This window comes from Sardina pilchardus, chromosome 15 (assembly GCF_963854185.1).
Source record: "Sardina pilchardus chromosome 15, fSarPil1.1, whole genome shotgun sequence".
Lineage (NCBI taxonomy): Eukaryota > Metazoa > Chordata > Actinopteri > Clupeiformes > Clupeidae > Sardina > Sardina pilchardus.
Genome location: NC_085008.1, coordinates 431,826 through 448,175, shown reverse-complemented (window position 1 = coordinate 448,175; position 16,350 = coordinate 431,826). Strand labels below are relative to the sequence as shown.

At 46.9% G+C, this 16,350-nt stretch overlaps 1 protein-coding gene across 4 annotated transcripts; it reads right to left on the bottom strand.

The window, feature by feature from the left end:
* Positions 1 to 86: 86 nt before the first annotated feature.
* Positions 87 to 16,208, bottom strand: zgc:113223 (uncharacterized protein LOC541424 homolog). Of its 4 annotated transcripts, none has more exons than XM_062556148.1 (8): positions 15,917 to 16,208; positions 15,494 to 15,551; positions 14,108 to 14,232; positions 5,761 to 5,835; positions 5,411 to 5,506; positions 4,357 to 4,518; positions 1,534 to 1,695; positions 87 to 1,181 (listed from the first exon to the last, which is right to left on the bottom strand). In XM_062556148.1, the coding sequence occupies exons 1-8, from the start codon at positions 15,971 to 15,973 to the stop codon at positions 1,074 to 1,076; spliced, it is 843 nt and encodes a 280-aa protein (XP_062412132.1). In that variant the 5' UTR covers positions 15,974 to 16,208; the 3' UTR covers positions 87 to 1,073. The 4 variants fall into 4 exon arrangements, with proteins under 4 accessions (XP_062412132.1, XP_062412133.1, XP_062412135.1 ...); XM_062556149.1 differs by having other exon boundaries at positions 4,390 to 4,518; XM_062556151.1 differs by lacking the exon at positions 15,917 to 16,208 and adding an exon at positions 15,042 to 15,069 and having other exon boundaries at positions 15,494 to 15,564.
* Positions 16,209 to 16,350: the final 142 nt, after the last annotated feature.

Sequence of the window (16,350 nt, the reverse complement as noted above, 5' to 3'; positions counted from 1 at the left end):
TATCAGCCAAGGAAACCAAATCATAAAAGTTTAAATAGATTCTGACACAGACTTGCGTAAGGTGTATTCACATGTTATTAGGGCTTCAGTAACAATTTTTAATGCTATTAACATTGACACACATGGTAAGCTTACTACACAGGTGCTTTTGTGGCCACACATATTACAGGAATTGGAACATTACATAGAGACTAACTGACAGATCGTCCATAATTTTGTAAACAACAACAGAAGAGAGAGATCTGATAAGTTATGTATGGTTCATACAGTGTGCCTGAGTAAATGGCCATAAATTGCATAAGGTTATTGCTGCATCACTGTGGTCCGAAGTGTATTGATATAGTTAACCACAATCCCAATTTCAACACGTTCTGACTGATATCACAGTAATGTCATCATTGCAGAGTAGTTTTCAGAAATGATCCAAAATGTCAATGTAATTCCAACAGTTAACCACACTCACTATTTCAACATGTTCTGACATTCTCTTCTTGGTGCACAAACAAACAAGACATCACAGTAGTTCAACATTGCAAAGTAGTTTCGGCAATACTACAATACAAAATGGTGATTCACAATTAAGGTGCTTCTTTTGCTAAACTGGCACAAAAGGATACATGTGGATTTAAATGGAAAAACAGGAAAAGGAAAAACTGTCAACTTTGCAGTCTCTGAGTAAAGGAAAAAATGGTATACAGTAGATGTGTGTTTGTAGGTGTGTGTCATGGTCTCCATGGTCAAAAAGAGTGAGGTATCCTGAGGGGGTAGGTGGTGGGTGGTAGAGGTATCTTGAGGGGGTAGGTGGTGGGTGGTAGAGGTATTCTGGGGGGGTAGGGGGTAGGTAGTAGAGGCTTCCTGAGGGGGTAGGGAGGGGGTAGTAGAGCCTCAGGTACAGGTGGCAGGTGGTAGAGGTATCTTGAGGGGGTAGGTGGTGGGTAGTAGAGGCTTCCTGAGGGGGTAGGGAGGGGGTAGTAGAGGCTTCCTGAGGGGGTAGGGAGGGGGTAGTAGAGGCTTCCTGAGGGGGTAGGGAGGGGGTAGTAGAGCCTCAGGTACAGGTGGCCTTGAGAGCGTTGTTATCTTGTCATCTTTCTCCACGAGTTCCTCAGGTGGAGGAGTTTCTTCTTCTTCATTGTTTTTTTGATACGACACAACTGCACTGAGGCCAGACAGATCATACACACCTGGAGAAACACAGAGAGGCTTTTAAACACACCCCTTTTCATGTCTCTACACCTCCCATTTAACCTGATACATTTACCACACTTGTTAGTACTCTAGTAAACAATGTGTATGTTTACACACTCATTATGATATAACATCATCGTTGGACCAAATAACATACGTTATCTTGTATACATAGTGCTGTATGTATTTATTGTGCTCTTTAAATGTATTGTGTTATTCCACACATCCCCTGCAGAATAATGAACTAATGTGTATATTAAGGCGTTGTTTTATTCAGTAAATTAAAGTTGGCAATGGCACTGGCTTTGTCCGTTTCTAGAAGGATGTGACGTGTGAGGCAGCTCTGACCTCCAAACAGAGGAGCCCCACGGTGATGCCTCCCGCCAGGAGCAGGTTGTTCTTCCCCCAGCGGACGATCTTGTCCAGGCAGCCGATGATGAAGATGTCCTGCACAGCCTCCATCTCCTCCATGCTCTGGGTCTCATAGCCACACATGGTGTTGAACACCGTCTGAGCATCAACAACAGCCATCAATATACAGCCATATTAACTCACCCATCAAAACCAGCCATCAATATACAGCCATATTAACTCACCCATCAGTATACAGTCATATTAACTTAACCATCAAAACAAGCCATCAGTATACAGTCATATTATCTTAAACATCAACACCTTCCATCAACACCATACAGTCACATTAGCTTACACCTTCCATCAGTAGCACCATACAGTCAAATTAGCTTACAGCATTTAGAATCAGTAAAGACTGCAACAGTCATATTAGCTTACAGCATTTAGAATCAGTAAAGACTGCAACAGTCATATTAGCTTACAGCATTTAGAATCAGTAGAGACGGCAACAGTCATATTAGCTTACAGCATTTAGAATCAGTAGAGACGGCAACAGTCATATTAGCTTACAGCATTTAGAATCAGTAGAGACTGCAACAGTCATATTAGCTTACAGCATTTAGAATCAGTAGAGACTGCAACAGTCATATTAGCTTACAGCATTTAGAATCAGTGGAGACTGCAACAGTCATATTAGCTTACAGCATTTAGAATCAGTAGAGACTGCAACAGTCATATTAGCTTACAGCATTTAGAATCAGTAAAGACTGCAACAGTCATATTAGCTTACAGCATTTAGAATCAGTAAAGACTGCAACAGTCATATTAGCTTACAGCATTTAGAATCAGTAGAGACTGCAACAGTCATATTAGCTTACAGCATTTAGAATCAGTAGAGACGGCAACAGTCATATTAGCTTACAGCATTTAGAATCAGTAAAGACTGCAACAGTCATATTAGCTTACAGCATTTAGAATCAGTAAAGACTGCAACAGTCATATTAGCTTACAGCATTTAGAATCAGTAAAGACTGCAACAGTCATATTAACTTACACCTATTACCGTGCTGAACATCTGTAGGACAACTGGACAACTACTAGAACTATATAGGTCTATATATGCAGTCTATGGGACTAACTGTAACCCAAGTGACCCAAAAGAGACTAGACATTATAACCCAAGTGACCCAAATATAGACATTATAACCCAAGTGACCAAAAAGAGACTATAGAGATTATAACCCAAGTGACCCAAAAGAGACTATAGACATTATAACCCAAGTGACCCAAAAGAGACCATAGAGATTATAACCCAAGTGACCCAAAAGAGACCATAGAGATTATAACCCAAGTGACCCAAAAGAGACTATAGACATTATAACCCAAGTGACCCAAAAGAGACCATAGACATTTTAACCCAAGTGACCCAAAAGAGACCATAGAGATTATATTTTGAGCTCTGTTTATTTCTGTCATCATTTCTAGGTGTATGCTGATGACACACTGTTATTATTGAACATTTGTGATTTGGTTTGTAATTCACTATTTCTGTCAATACCATATTAATGATGACGTGATCAATAATCATTATTGCATTATAGGCTAGCAAGACCTGTATACTTTGGATGTGTCCTCCTAATAGTCTCCTAATAAGTATCTATCTATCTATCTATCTAGTCTCCCATAAAGATATACAGCATTTCTGTCCAGTAAACCCAGCACTCTGAACAGTGTAGCAATAGCAGCTGTGCTGTGCTGTGTGGTCTAAACCAATAGCAGCTGTGCTGTGCTGTGTTGTCTAAACCAATAGCAGCTGTGCTGTGCTGTGTGGTCTAAACCAATAGCAGCTGTGCTGTGCTGTGCTGTGTGGTCTAAACCAATAGCAGCTGTGCTGTGCTGTGTTGTCTAAACCAATAGCAGCTGTGCTGTGTGGTCTAAACCAATAGCAGCTGTGCTGTGCTGTGCTATCTAAACCAATAGCAGCTGTGCTGTGCTGTGGGGTCTAAACCAATAGCAGCTGTGATGTGCTGTGTTGTCTAAACCAATAGCAGCTGTGCTGTGCTATGCTGTGTTGTCTAAACCAATAGCAGCTGTGCTGTGCGGTCTAAACCAATAGCAGCTGTGCTGTGCTGTGTGGTCTAAAACCAATAGCAGCTGTGCTGTGCCGTGGGTTCTAGACCAATAGCAGCTGTGCTGTTTCCGGTCTAAACCAATAGCAGCTGTGCTGTTTCCGGTCTAAACCAATAGCAGCTGTGCTGTGTCCGGTCTAAACCAATAGCAGCTGTGCTGTGTCCGGTCTAAACCAATAGCAGCTGTGCTGTGTCCGGTCTAACCCAATAGCAGCTGTGCTGTGTCCGGTCTAAACCAATAGCAGCTGTGCTGTGTCCGGTCTAACCCAATAGCAGCTGTGCTGTGCCGTGTGTTCTAGACCAATAGCAGCTGTGCTGTGTCCGGTCTAACCCAATAGCAGCTGAGCTGTTTCCGGTCTAACCCAATAGCAGCTGTGCTGTGTCCGGTCTAAACCAATAGCAGCTGTGCTGTTTCCGGTCTAACCCAATAGCAGCTGTGATGTGCTGTCCTGTGTCCGGTCTAACCCAATAGCAGCTGTGCTGTGCCGTGTGTTCTAGACCAATAGCAGCTGTGCTGTTTCCGGTCTAACCCAATAGCAGCTGTGCTGTGTCCGGTCTAACCCAATAGCAGCTGTGCTGTGTCCGGTCTAAACCAATAGCAGCTGTGCTGTGCCGTGTGTTCTAGACCAATAGCAGCTGTGCTGTGTCCGGTCTAACCCAATAGCAGCTGTGCTGTGTCCGGTCTAACCCAATAGCAGCTGTGCTCCCGGTGTGGTCCCACCTCGTTCTTGTTCCTCCTGCAGCAGGAGAAGGGCACTCCGCAGGCCTCCAGGCTGGGGTTGCTCTCCTCACAGCGGAAGTACACGTTGGCATGCCAGTTGGTGTACGAGTGTACACCACAGCACTGGAACTAGCAGGGCACACACACACACACACACACACACACACACACAGAAATGCACACAGAAATGCACATACACACACACACACACACACACACACACACACACACACACACAGAAATGCACACACACACACACACACACACACAGAAATGCACACACACACAGACCCACACACAGATGAGTGTTTATAACCTTATAAATGCATATCAATAAGCAGCACGTTTTGATCTAAATACTGTAAGCAATATGAGGATACTGCCTAAATGACATCCCTGCTGAAAAAAACAGCAAGAAACCAGCTTATGCTGGTAGCTGGTTTTAGCTGGTTTTAGCTGGTCTTTGCTGGTTTTCTTCCAGCTATTGCTGGCCTTTGCTGGTTTAGCTGGTTAGGCCACCAGCTAGACATGCTGGCGTGACCATCTGAGGAAGCTGGTTGTGCTGGTGTGACCAGCCTGTCGTGTGGGATACAGCTGGTTTAAGATGGTCATGCTGGTGACCAGCCTGTCAAGCTTGACAAAGATGGTCAAGCTGGTTTTCTAGAATGACCAACATAAGCTGGCGTGGCCAGTAAAAACCAGCAATGTAGACCAGCAATACCAACTAAAATGACCAGCTTAAGGTGGTACGACAATCAAAACCAGCTGAATTACCATCGTAAGCTGGGTAAACCAGCTGAAGGTATGTTTTCGCGAGAGTTTTGCTGGTCTTGCTGGTTAAGCATCATAGGGTGGTCAAATAAGCTGGTTAACAAGCTGGTCAACCAGCAAACCACCTTTAGCTGGTCAGGCTGTTTTTTTCAGCAGGGATATGGTACAGAGTGGCTTAATATCTAAACACTGATCTCAATACTCTAAGCCATACGATACTGGCTAATATAAATGTGGCTATATATCTTACCTTCTTCTGTATGAAGTCAATGAGGTTTTCTAAGTCTAGATCTTCACGGTACTGAACAATGGCCTTCCTCATCAACGTCTCCGTCCTCTCCAACACCTATCAGCATAGACATGTACTGTTATTATAGAGGCATATGCTGTGTGTGTGGGTGTGCGTCTATCAGCATAGACATGTACTGTTATTATAGAGGCATATGCTGTGTGCTTGGGTGTGCGCGCGGGCGGACGTGTGTGTGCATGTGTGTGTGCCTGTGTGTGTGTATGTGTGCGTGTGTGTGTGTGCCTGTGTGTGTGCCTGTGTGTGTGTGTGTGTGTGTGTGTGTGTGTGTGTGCGTGTGTGTGTGGCTTTACCAAGTCAGAGTAGAGAAATCCCAGCACACCAGCAGTAATCTGAAGAAGGAAAATGAGCAGCAGAATCCCTGAGAACTGAAGAGAGGAAGTGATGTTGAAGAAAACGAAACAATTTCATATTTAATATATAGATAGAGAGAAGTCATCAGCATAAGGCAAGCAAACTGTGTGTATGTTGGTCCATGGGTGGAGTAGGGTCTGTGTATGTTGTATCTCTCTATTTCATATTTAGTATATAGGTAGATATAAATAGAGGTCATCAGGCATGTAAACTGTGTGTATGCTGGTCCATGGGTGAACTGTGTGTGTGTTGGTCCATGGGTGAACTGTGTGTATGTTGGTCCATGGGTGAACTGTGTGTGTGTTGGTCCATGGGTGAACTGTGTGTGTGTTGGTCCATGGGTGAACTGTGTGTGTGTTGGTCCATGGGTGAACTGTGTGTGTTGGTCCATGGGTGAACTGTGTGTGTGTTGGTCCATGGGTGAACTGTGTGTGTGTTGGTCCATGGGTGAACTGTGTGTGTGTTGGTCCATAGGTGAACTGTGTGTGTTGGTCCATGGGTGAACTGTGTGTGTGTTGGTCCATGGGTGAACTGTGTGTATGTTGGTCCATGGGTGAACTGTGTGTATGTTGGTCCATGGGTGAACTGTGTGTATGTTGGTCCATGGGTGAACTGTGTGTATGTTGGTCCATGGGTGAACTGTGTGTATGTTAGTCCATGGGTGAACTGTGTCTATGTTGGTCCATGGGTGAACTGTGTGTGTGTTAGTCCATGGGTGAAGTACAGTCTGTGTGTGTTGTATCGTAGCTGTGTAGGCAGCTCAAGTGTTTTCAAGTTAATGCTTCAGCAATGTGTTTTCTTTGGACAAGAGAAGAGCCAGCACCTGAATGACCATCATCTCACGTTAATAAATATGGCGTAGTCCAAGTGATAGCCATAAATATTCAGCCATGCCGAGGTCAGCCTTGCTGCTTCAGCTGCTGTGTGTTGTGTAGCCCTACCAGCATTACTCCTCCTGTGTTGTGTAACTATTCAGCGTTCCTCCTGCGTGTGTGTGTGTTGTGTAGCCCTAACAGCGTTACTCCTGTGTGTGTGTAGTGTAACTATTCAGCGTTACTCCTGCGTGTGTGTGTGTGTTGTGTGGCCCTAACAGCGTTACTCCTGCGTGTGTGTGTGTGTTGTGTGGCCCTAACAGCGTTACTCCTGCATGTGTGTGTGTGTGTTGTGTGGCTCTAACAGCGTTACTCCTGCGTGTGTGTGTGTTGTGTGGCTCTAACAGCGTTACTCCTGTGTGTGTGTGTGTGTTGTGTGGCTCTAATAGCGTTACTCCTGCGTGTGTTGTGTGTGTTGTGTGGCTCTAACAGCGTTACTCCTGCGTGTGTGTGTGTGTTGTGTGGCTCTAATAGCGTTACTCCTGCGTGTGTGTGTGTTGTGTGGCTCTAAGTAACTATTCAGCGTTACTCCTGCATGTGTGTGTGTGTGTTGTGTGGCTATAACAGCGTTACTCCTGTGTGTGTGTAGTGTAACTATTCAGCGTTACTCCTGCATGTGTGTGTGTGTGTTGTGTGGCCCTAACAGCGTTACTCCTGCATGTGTGTGTGTGTGTTGTGTGGCTATAACAGCGTTACTCCTGCGTGTGTGTTGTGTGGCTCTAACAGCGTTACTCCTGTGTGTGTGTGTGTGTTGTGTGGCTCTAACAGCGTTACTCCTGCGTGTGTTGTGTGTGTTGTGTGGCTCTAATAGCGTTACTCCTGCGTGTGTGTGTGTGTGTTGTGTGGCTCTAAGTAACTATTCAGCGTTACTCCTGCATGTGTGTGTGTGTGTTGTGTGGCTATAACAGCGTTACTCCTGCATGTGTGTGTGTGTGTTGTGTGGCTCTAATAGCGTTACTCCTGCGTGTGTGTGTGTTGTGTGGCTATAACAGCGTTACTCCTGCGTGTGTGTGTGTTGTGTGGCTATAACAGCGTTACTCCTGCGTGTGTGTGTGTTGTGTGGCCCTAACTATTCAGCGTTACTCCTGCGTGTGTGTGTGTTGTGTGGCCCTAACTATTCAGCGTTACTCCTGCGTGTGTGTGTGTTGTGTGGCTCTAACAGCGTTACTCCTGCGTGTGCGTGTGTGTGTGTGTTGTGTGGCTCTAACAGCGTTACTCCTGCGTGTGTGTGTGTGTTGTGTGGCTCTAACAGCGTTACTCCTGCGTGTGTGTGTGTTGTGTGGCCCTAATAGCGTTACTCCTGCGTGTGTGTGTGTGTGTTGTGTGGCTCTAATAGCGTTACTCCTGCGTGTGTGTGTGTGTGTTGTGTGGCTCTAATAGCGTTACTCCTGCGTGTGTGTGTGTTGTGTGGCTCTAACAGCGTTACTCCTGCGTGTGTGTGTGTGTGTTGTGTGGCTCTAACAGCGTTACTCCTGCGTGTGTGTGTGTTGTGTGGCCCTAACTATTCAGCGTTACTCCTGCGTGTGTGTGTGTTGTGTGGCTCTAACAGCGTTACTCCTGCGTGTGTGTGTGTGTTGTGTGGCTATAACAGCGTTACTCCTGCGTGTGTGTGTGTTGTGTGGCCCTAATAGCGTTACTCCTGTGTGTGTGTGTGTGTGTTGTGTGGCTATAACAGCGTTACTCCTGCGTGTGTGTGTGTGTTGTGTGGCTCTAACAGCGTTACTCCTGCGTGTGTGTGTGTTGTGTGGCCCTAATAGCGTTACTCCTGCGTGTGTGTAGTGTAACTATTCAGCGTTACTCCTGCGTGTGTGTGTGTGTTGTGTGGCTCTAACAGCGTTACTCCTGCGTGTGTGTGTGTGTGTTGTGTGGCCCTAACTATTCAGCGTTACTCCTGCGTGTGTGTGTGTTGTGTGGCCCTAACAGCGTTACTCCTGTGTGTGTGTGTGTGTTGTGTGGCTCTAACAGCGTTACTCCTGCGTGTGTGTGTGTTGTGTGGCTCTAACAGCGTTACTCCTGCGTGTGTGTGTGTTGTGTGGCTCTAACAGCGTTACTCCTGCGTGTGTGTGTGTTGTGTGGCCCTAACTATTCAGCGTTACTCCTGCGTGTGTGTGTGTGTGTTGTGTGGCTATAACAGCGTTACTCCTGCGTGTGTGTGTGTTGTGTGGCTCTAACAGCGTTACTCCTGCGTGTGTGTGTGTTGTGTGGCTATAACAGCGTTACTCCTGCGTGTGTGTGTGTTGTGTGGCTATAACAGCGTTACTCCTGCATGTGTGTGTGTTGTGTGGCCCTAATAGCGTTACTCCTGCGTGTGTGTTGTGTAACTCCAACTATTCAGCGTTACTCCTGCGTGTGTGTGTGTTGTGTGGCTCTAACAGCGTTACTCCTGTGTGTGTGTGTGTTGTGTGGCCCTAACAGCGTTACTCCTGTGTGTGTGTGTGTTGTGTGGCTCTAACAGCGTTACTCCTGTGTGTGTGTGTGTTGTGTGGCTCTAACAGCGTTACTCCTGTGTGTGTGTGTGTGTGTTGTGTGGCTCTAATAGCGTTACTCCTGCGTGTGTGTGTGTTGTGTGGCTCTAATAGCGTTACTCCTGCGTGTGTGTGTGTTGTGTGGCTCTAATAGCGTTACTCCTGCGTGTGTGTGTGTTGTGTGGCTATAACAGCGTTACTCCTGTGTGTGTGTGTGTGTTGTGTGGCCCTAATAGCGTTACTCCTGCGTGTGTGTGTGTTGTGTGGCTCTAACAGCGTTACTCCTGTGTGTGTGTGTGTTGTGTGGCTATAACAGCGTTACTCCTGTGTGTGTGTGTGTGTGTTGTGTGGCCCTAATAGCGTTACTCCTGCGTGTGTGTGTGTTGTGTGGCTCTAACAGCGTTACTCCTGCGTGTGTGTGTGTGTTGTGTGGCTCTAACAGCGTTACTCCTGCATGTGTGTGTGTTGTGTGGCCCTAATAGCGTTACTCCTGCGTGTGTGTGTGTTGTGTGGCTCTAACAGCGTTACTCCTGCGTGTGTGTGTGTTGTGTGGCCCTAACAGCGTTACTCCTGTGTGTGTGTGTGTTGTGTGGCTATAACAGCGTTACTCCTGCATGTGTGTGTGTTGTGTGGCCCTAATAGCGTTACTCCTGCGTGTGTGTGTGTTGTGTAACTCCAACTATTCAGCGTTACTCCTGCGTGTGTGTGTGTGTTGTGTGGCTCTAACAGCGTTACTCCTGCGTGTGTGTGTGTTGTGTGGCTCTAACAGCGTTACTCCTGCGTGTGTGTGTGTGTGTGTTGTGTGGCTCTAATAGCGTTACTCCTGCGTGTGTGTGTGTTGTGTGGCTCTAACAGCGTTACTCCTGCGTGTGTGTGTGTTGTGTGGCTCTAACAGCGTTACTCCTGCGTGTGTGTGTGTGTTGTGTGGCTCTAATAGCGTTACTCCTGCGTGTGTGTTGTGTAACTCCAACTATTCAGCGTTACTCCTGCGTGTGTGTGTGTTGTGTGGCTATAACAGCGTTACTCCTGTGTGTGTGTGTGTGTTGTGTGGCTCTAACAGCGTTACTCCTGCGTGTGTTGTGTGTGTTGTGTGGCTATAACAGCGTTACTCCTGCGTGTGTGTGTGTTGTGTGGCTCTAATAGCGTTACTCCTGCGTGTGTGTGTGTTGTGTGGCTCTAACAGCGTTACTCCTGTGTGTGTGTGTGTTGTGTGGCTATAACAGCGTTACTCCTGTGTGTGTGTGTGTGTTGTGTGGCCCTAATAGCGTTACTCCTGCGTGTGTGTGTGTTGTGTGGCTCTAACAGCGTTACTCCTGCGTGTGTGTGTGTTGTGTAGCTCTAACAGCGTTACTCCTGCGTGTGTGTGTGTTGTGTGGCCCTAACAGCGTTACTCCTGTGTGTGTGTGTGTTGTGTGGCTCTAACAGCGTTACTCCTGCGTGTGTGTGTGTGTGTTGTGTGGCCCTAACAGCGTTACTCCTGCGTGTGTGTGTGTGTGTTGTGTGGCTCTAACAGCGTTACTCCTGCATGTGTGTGTGTTGTGTGGCCCTAATAGCGTTACTCCTGCGTGTGTGTGTGTTGTGTGGCTCTAACAGCGTTACTCCTGCGTGTGTGTGTGTGTGTGTGTGTGTTGTGTGGCTCTAATAGCGTTACTCCTGCGTGTGTGTGTGTTGTGTGGCTCTAACAGCGTTACTCCTGCGTGTGTGTGTGTGTGTGTGTGTGTTGTGTGGCTCTAACAGCGTTACTCCTGCGTGTGTGTGTGTGTGTGTGTTGTGTGGCTATAATAGCGTTACTCCTGCGTGTGTGTGTGTTGTGTGGCTCTAATAGCGTTACTCCTGCGTGTGTGTTGTGTGGCTATAACAGCGTTACTCCTGCATGTGTGTGTGTTGTGTGGCTCTAACAGCGTTACTCCTGCGTGTGTGTGTGTTGTGTGGCTCTAACAGCGTTACTCCTGTGTGTGTGTGTGTGTTGTGTGGCTCTAACAGCGTTACTCCTGTGTGTGTGTGTGTGTTGTGTGGCCCTAATAGTGTTACTCCTGCGTGTGTGTGTGTGTGTTGTGTGGCTATAACAGCGTTACTCCTGCGTGTGTGTGTGTGTGTGTTGTGTGGCCCTAATAGCGTTACTCCTGCGTGTGTGTGTGTTGTGTGGCCCTAACTATTCAGCGTTACTCCTGCGTGTGTGTGTGTTGTGTGGCCCTAACTATTCAGCGTTACTCCTGCATGTGTGTGTGTGTGTAGCCCTAACTATTCAGCGTTACTCCTGCATGTGTGTGTGTTGTGTGGCTCTAATAGCGTTACTCCTGCGTGTGTGTGTGTTGTGTGGCTATAACAGCGTTACTCGTGTGTGTGTGTGTGTGTTGTGTGGCTCTAACAGCGTTACTCCTGCGTGTGTGTGTGTTGTGTGGCCCTAACAGCGTTACTCCTGCGTGTGTGTGTGTGTGTGTTGTGTGGCTCTAATAGTGTTACTCCTGCGTGTGTGTGTGTTGTGTGGCCCTAACAGCGTTACTCCTGCGTGTGTGTGTGTGTGTGTTGTGTGGCCCTAACAGCGTTACTCCTGCGTGTGTGTGTGTGTGTGTTGTGTGGCTCTAATAGCGTTACTCCTGCGTGTGTGTGTGTTGTGTGGCTCTAATAGCGTTACTCCTGCGTGTGTGTGTGTTGTGTGGCTCTAATAGCGTTACTCCTGCGTGTGTGTGTGTTGTGTGGCTCTAATAGCGTTACTCCTGCGTGTGTGTGTGTTGTGTGGCTCTAATAGCGTTACTCCTGCGTGTGTGTGTGTTGTGTGGCTCTAACAGCGTTACTCCTGCGTGTGTGTGTGTTGTGTGGCTCTAACAGCGTTACTCCTGCGTGTGTGTGTGTGTGTGTGTGTGTTGTGTGGCTCTAATAGCGTTACTCCTGCGTGTGTGTGTGTTGTGTGGCTCTAACAGCGTTACTCCTGCGTGTGTGTGTGTGTGTGTGTGTGTTGTGTGGCTCTAACAGCGTTACTCCTGCGTGTGTGTGTGTGTGTGTGTTGTGTGGCTCTAATAGCGTTACTCCTGCGTGTGTGTGTGTTGTGTGGCTCTAACAGCGTTACTCCTGCGTGTGTGTTGTGTGGCTATAACAGCGTTACTCGTGTGTGTGTGTGTGTGTTGTGTGGCTCTAATAGCGTTACTCCTGCGTGTGTGTGTGTGTTGTGTGGCTATAACAGCGTTACTCCTGCATGTGTGTGTGTTGTGTGGCTCTAATAGCGTTACTCCTGCGTGTGTGTGTGTGTTGTGTGGCTCTAATAGCGTTACTCCTGCGTGTGTGTGTGTTGTGTGGCTCTAATAGCGTTACTCCTGCGTGTGTGTGTGTTGTGTGGCTCTAACAGCGTTCCTCCTGCGTGTGTGTGTGTGTGTTGTGTGGCTCTAACAGCGTTACTCCTGCGTGTGTGTGTGTGTGTTGTGTGGCTCTAACTATTCAGCGTTACTCCTGCGTGTGTGTGTGTGTGTTGTGTGGCTCTAATAGCGTTACTCCTGCGTGTGTGTGTGTTGTGTGGCTCTAACAGCGTTACTCCTGCGTGTGTGTGTGTGTGTTGTGTGGCCCTAACAGTGTTACTCCTGCGTGTGCGTGTGTGTGTGTGTTGTGTGGCTCTAACAGCGTTACTCCTGTGTGTGTGTGTGTGTTGTGTGGCTCTAACAGCGTTACTCCTGCGTGTGTGTGTGTTGTGTGGCTCTAATAGCGTTACTCCTGTGTGTGTGTGTGTGTTGTGTGGCTCTAACAGCGTTACTCCTGCGTGTGTGTGTGTGTGTTGTGTGGCTCTAACAGCGTTACTCCTGCGTGTGTGTGTGTTGTGTGGCTCTAACAGCGTTACTCCTGTGTGTGTGTGTGTGTTGTGTGGCTCTAACAGCGTTACTCCTGTGTGTGTGTGTGTTGTGTGGCTCTAACAGCGTTACTCCTGTGTGTGTGTGTGTGTGCTGTGTGGCTATAACAGCGTTACTCCTGTGTGTGTGTGTGTGTAGTGTAACTATTCAGCGTTACTCCTGCGTGTGTGTGTGTTGTGTGGCTCTAACAGCGTTACTCCTGCGTGTGTGTGTGTTGTGTGGCCCTAACTATTCAGCGTTACTCCTGCGTGTGTGTGTGTTGTGTGGCCCTAACTATTCAGCGTTACTCCTGCATGTGTGTGTGTGTGTAGCCCTAACTATTCAGCGTTACTCCTGCATGTGTGTGTGTTGTGTGGCTCTAATAGCGTTACTCCTGCGTGTGTGTGTGTTGTGTGGCTATAACAGCGTTACTCGTGTGTGTGTGTGTGTGTTGTGTGGCTCTAACAGCGTTACTCCTGCGTGTGTGTGTGTTGTGTGGCCCTAACAGCGTTACTCCTGCGTGTGTGTGTGTGTTGTGTGGCCCTAATAGCGTTACTCCTGCGTGTGTGTGTGTTGTGTGGCTCTAACAGCGTTACTCCTGCGTGTGTGTGTGTGTGTGGCTCTAATAGCGTTACTCCTGTGTGTGTGTGTGTGTTGTGTGGCTCTAACAGCGTTACTCCTGCGTGTGTGTGTGTTGTGTGGCCCTAACAGCGTTACTCCTGCGTGTGTGTGTGTGTGTGTTGTGTGGCTCTAATAGTGTTACTCCTGCGTGTGTGTGTGTTGTGTGGCTCTAACAGCGTTACTCCTGCGTGTGTGTGTGTGTGTTGTGTGGCTCTAACAGCGTTACTCCTGCGTGTGTGTGTGTTGTGTGGCTCTAACAGCGTTACTCCTGCGTGTGTGTGTGTTGTGTGGCTCTAATAGCGTTACTCCTGCGTGTGTGTGTGTTGTGTGGCTCTAACAGCGTTACTCCTGCGTGTGTGTGTGTTGTGTGTGTGTGTTGTGTGGCCCTAATAGCGTTACTCCTGCGTGTGTGTGTGTTGTGTAACTATCCAGCGTTACTCCTGCGTGTGTGTGTTGTGTGGCCTAATAGCGTTCCTCCTGCGTGCGTGTGTGTGTGTTGTGTGGCTCTCTCACCAGCTGCAGTGGCAGTGTGGAGTTGCGCAGGGCTCCGCAGCAGCCGAAGAGGGTGATGGTGGACATCAGAGAGCCGACAGCAATGAGCAGCAGAGCCGGGTCGGTCATCAGAGTGTCCACGGCATCTGGGAGAGACGGAGGAGTGGATCACCCTGAGAGCACTTAAACACCTGAGTTCTATAAAAGATAACCCTAAGAGCACTTAAACACCTGAGTTCTATAAGAGATAACCCTAAGAGCACTTAAACACCTGAGTTCTATAAAAGATAACACCTGAGTTCTATAAGAGATAACCCTAAGAGCACTTAAACACCTGAGTTCTGTAAGAGATAACCCTAAGAGCACTTACACACCTGAGTTCTATAAGAGATAACACCTGAGTTCTATAAGAGATAACCCTAAGAGCACTTAAACACCTGAGTTCTATAAAAGATAACACCTGAGTTCTATAAAAGATAACCCTAAGAGCACTTAAACACCTGAGTTCTATAAAAGATAACACCTGAGTTCTGTAAGAGATAACCCTAAGAGCACTTAAACATGTATTCTATAAAAGATCACATTATGAAGACTTAAACAGCTAGTATTTTATAATACATCGCCCCATGGCAACTGAAACAGCTGTTATTTTGTAAAAGATCATCTTATAAAGACAGTAGCATTTCTAAAGTCTCACAAGGTATCCGTAATACTATCACATTCATGTTGGGATAGGATCAGCCGTATGATAGCTAGAGTATTATGAAACACTTGATCTCCATCCAATAGTGTGAGTCTTGATGAGTCTACTTAGTGACAGATCAGATAACTATGCCATGCATGTCCCACAACTATTCTTCCTGTTGCCTTCTTTCGCAATGATCCTCCCACACACCCAATCAGCATGCCTGCAGACCAAAACCACCAATCCATGTGTGACCCAATCTCAACTTACACTCTCAAAACGAATGTGTTGGACGTCCCTATGTGTTAAAAAAGCAACACAAGTTGTGTTATTTTCTACACAATGTGTGACAAATAACAAAAGCAATGTGATGGAAACAACACCAACTGTGTAGTCACTATCTAGACACAGCTTCGGCTGTTTTCAACACATTCATTTGGAAAGTGTGGTGTCTACGCCATGCTAATATAACCAGCATTGTTGCTTTAAACTCATTTCAATCTCTCAACATTGAAGTCCACTTCATCATCACGCTCTACGAGTGACTGAATGAGGATCAAATCTTTGGATATTTTACGTGCACAAGGCAAATTGTGTATTACAGCTGAGATCTACTGAGGTAATCTAGGAACTGTGTGATAGAATGAGAGGACCGAGCCCAGTTCTACTCATGCACTGATGACTGAAGATGGATCACACGAGACAGGGGCAGTACAACACACCTTTCTCCTTGGCAATCTTTGCATAGATACCAACAGCAATCAAGACAGCACTGGCAACCTGAGCCAAGAGAAGGAGGATTAATTTGTCAGTCATTATGTTCAGACTCAGCTCTCGCTAGAGGAGTACACCATCACCAGAAACAAACACCTGTACACAACAACACATAGACTACATAGCGTTTGGCATCGTCTGCACGAACATTTCTAACACAGCTTGGTTCTACATACATCGCCTACAATGAGCAGTGTCAATCTATACCTTGATTTTACATATACTGTATATAAATACATATTTTATATCATATTCTCAACAAAATAGTGGTAGATGTTGTATATTTGGTAGGCCTATCCAACTAGACAATTGTCAAGAGAGGTGTGTCCCATGCGCACAAGCAGCGCAGGTCGTGCTGATGTTTAACATACCCAAAAGATATAGCAGCAGACGAAAAGTATGTACTTAATAGTCCGGTAACCTCTCATCTTCTGCTCTTCTCAGGAGACATGAGGGGAAGTTGAACGCAGCCGTTCCGTATGGCCATAGTAGGCGAAATGCGCGAGAAGCTTCCACACCGAGACACCCGTGTAGCGCTGCGCGCGCTATAGCGTGTGGAAACTTGTCGGTGAAGTCGAAATTTACTCAGGGAATTCCATTCCATGATATTTGTCTGACCAGCCAGAAATACCACACTTGTGGCAACATCTGTAATTCAGAAACCGCCTGATTACCACCACCTACTGGATGCTCAAAGAACCTGCAGGAATGTAGCCTACCCCATCAAATGTACAGTGTACTGTATGCCATAGCCCTTAGGCCTCTGCTTATGAACGCATTTTGATGGCATGGCCTGACATTCTTC